At 40.7% G+C, this 2,254-nt stretch overlaps 1 protein-coding gene across 1 annotated transcript; it reads right to left on the reverse strand.

Annotated features, from left to right (window-relative positions):
* Window positions 1–752: 752 nt before the first annotated feature.
* Window positions 753–1,184, reverse strand: LOC142350520 (uncharacterized). Its single transcript, XM_075402370.1, has one exon. The coding sequence runs from the start codon at window positions 1,182–1,184 to the stop codon at window positions 753–755; it is 432 nt and encodes a 143-aa protein (XP_075258485.1).
* Window positions 1,185–2,254: the final 1,070 nt, after the last annotated feature.

Raw genomic sequence — 2,254 nt, forward strand, 5'->3', positions numbered from 1 at the left:
CTTTGTTGTCTTGAACCGTCCCACCTAGTCCAAAAACTTTAGTGTTGCTGCTTTTCTTCTTCAATTGTAACCTTTGTACTGCTGCTTCAGTTATAAGGTTGTTTTGTGAAGCTGAGTTTAGAAGTGCCTTAAGTGAAATTGTCTCGCCGTGAACATTAACGGAAACAATTGCGGTTTGAAGAAAGACTTCTTCTGAAGTGCGTTGAGTCATAGCTCATGTGAACTTGTTTTCATCCTTAGATTTTGCAATTGCTGTTGTTGTTATAGCGTTGTTCTTCTGTTTGTCATTTGCTTGGCTGCTGGTTGTTCTGCTAGTTGTTTGCTGATCGGTGTTTCTGTTGTGAATGTTTTCACGATGAAGAAGAGTATGATGCTTTCTACCACATTGCTTGCATTTCGATCCATCACAATCTTCTGATCTGTGTCCTGGTCGCAGACAATTGAAACAGAGTTTTCTAACCTTAATCAGCTCTGCACGTTTTCTTACTGAAAGTTTCTTGAACTTTCCGCATTTGAAAATTTTGTGCGTTTCTTTACAACATTCGCATTGTTGCTCGGAAGTCGCCAAATGTGTGTGCAAGTGTCGTTGTTTCCCGTTCATTTGAGTTTTTGTCGCTCCTACTCCATTTGGCGCTGTTGCCTCGAGTGCTTGTGCTCGTTCCTCTAAGAAAAGTCTGAGCACTGCATAGCTTTGAGGTTCCTTGCCTTTTGAAGACAGCTCCCATTGTTTTCTTGTCTCTGTAGGCAGCTTCTCACTGATCAAGTAAACAAAAGATGTCTTGACTGTTGACTGATTCTCCCAAATTCTGCAAGGCAAGTCGGTGTTTGTCCATTGCTTCAACTAAATTTCTTAAGTCTCTGGCATTATCGGTTGTCAGTGATCGATACGAAACAATTGAATGCAGGTGTGTGCGAATGATGATCCTCTTGTTCTCATATCTGTTTATCAGAGTATTCATAGCAATGTCGAAGTTGTGATCGGTAACTGGTATCGAGGCAAGCAGTTTGGCGGCATCACCTTTTACAGATGCTTTCAGATACTGCAACTTCTGACTTCCTTGAAGAGAACTGTTGTCGATGACTGCTCCTTTGAACAACTCAAAGAACGAAGCCCATTCCATATAATTACCCGTAAAAACTGGCAGATTGAGTTTTGGTAACTTGATGTCGGCTGAGTTCCTCATAGAATCGGAGAGCGTTGGAGTAGATGACGTTGAAGTATCTGCTGCTGTTGAAGGCCCCTCAAAACGTTACGTGAAGCGTTTGATTGCATCAATGTTCTGTGTCAACTTGTCATCAACTTCCTCGGACTCCAGAATGTCATTGTCCGGTGCTTCCTCCTCCATCAAGTTCTGTTGAAGTTCTTGGTTCAAAGTTACCAGAAAATTCTGCTTTCGGGTGAGAAGTGTCGCTACCTGATTTAGCCTGTTGATGTCTGCTTCTGAAATGGTGTCTAGATCTTTTGACATGATATTTTCAGCCTCATTGTTAAACCTTGTAGCAACGCTGTTTCCCGCGACTGTTTCTGCATTTCAAGATTGGACGTTTTGACTTGCTGTTGCCTTTGAGGGCGTTTTTTTTCGTGTCTTTGATGCTGGTGTTTGTTCGTATTAGTTTCGTTTGTCTTTTTCGTGGATTTTGCTGTGCTGAAAGCTAAAAACACACTAAAAGAACGCAAAAGATGGGAAATCGGCTTTCACTTAATCCCCCCTTCAAAAAATGCGGCCAATTTTTGCGCGCGAACTTAGTGCTATTACTTCGGGGGAGCAAACCTAAACTAAAAATTTCGAGTTCTCCACGAGAACTGAGAAACAGATTGTTTTCCCCAAATAAAAAGTTTTTGTAACCCTTGAGATATAGTTCTCCCACTAGATAACTTAACCGGATCTCAGAATTAGGTTAATCAAACTTATTATACAAGTTAATCAACTTGTATAACATGAGGGGGGATGTGTTATCTAGTGGGGGGTCCGCTTTTAACTTCCCCTTTAAGTTTCCCCTTTTAGATCTTTTGCTAAATTTTTTCTTTGAGAGAGTTAATGCTTTTGGTGCCTTATGCTTTGACAATTTTATCCTTAACCTATTTGTCGGCGGACCAAGCGTTGCGGTGCAACATTAGCTGTAATCACTTGCTCAGAAATGCTTTATTATAACGCTTTATGCTTAAGAATCTCAAGCTCGAAAAGACCAAGTGAATGTGATAATATCGTTTGAAATTATGAATATTTGTTTTCCTCATCTTGCTCGGATTGCA

The sequence above is a fragment of the Convolutriloba macropyga genome, chromosome 12, assembly GCF_964194025.1.
Source record: "Convolutriloba macropyga chromosome 12, txConMacr16.3, whole genome shotgun sequence".
NCBI lineage: Eukaryota > Metazoa > Xenacoelomorpha > Acoela > Convolutidae > Convolutriloba > Convolutriloba macropyga.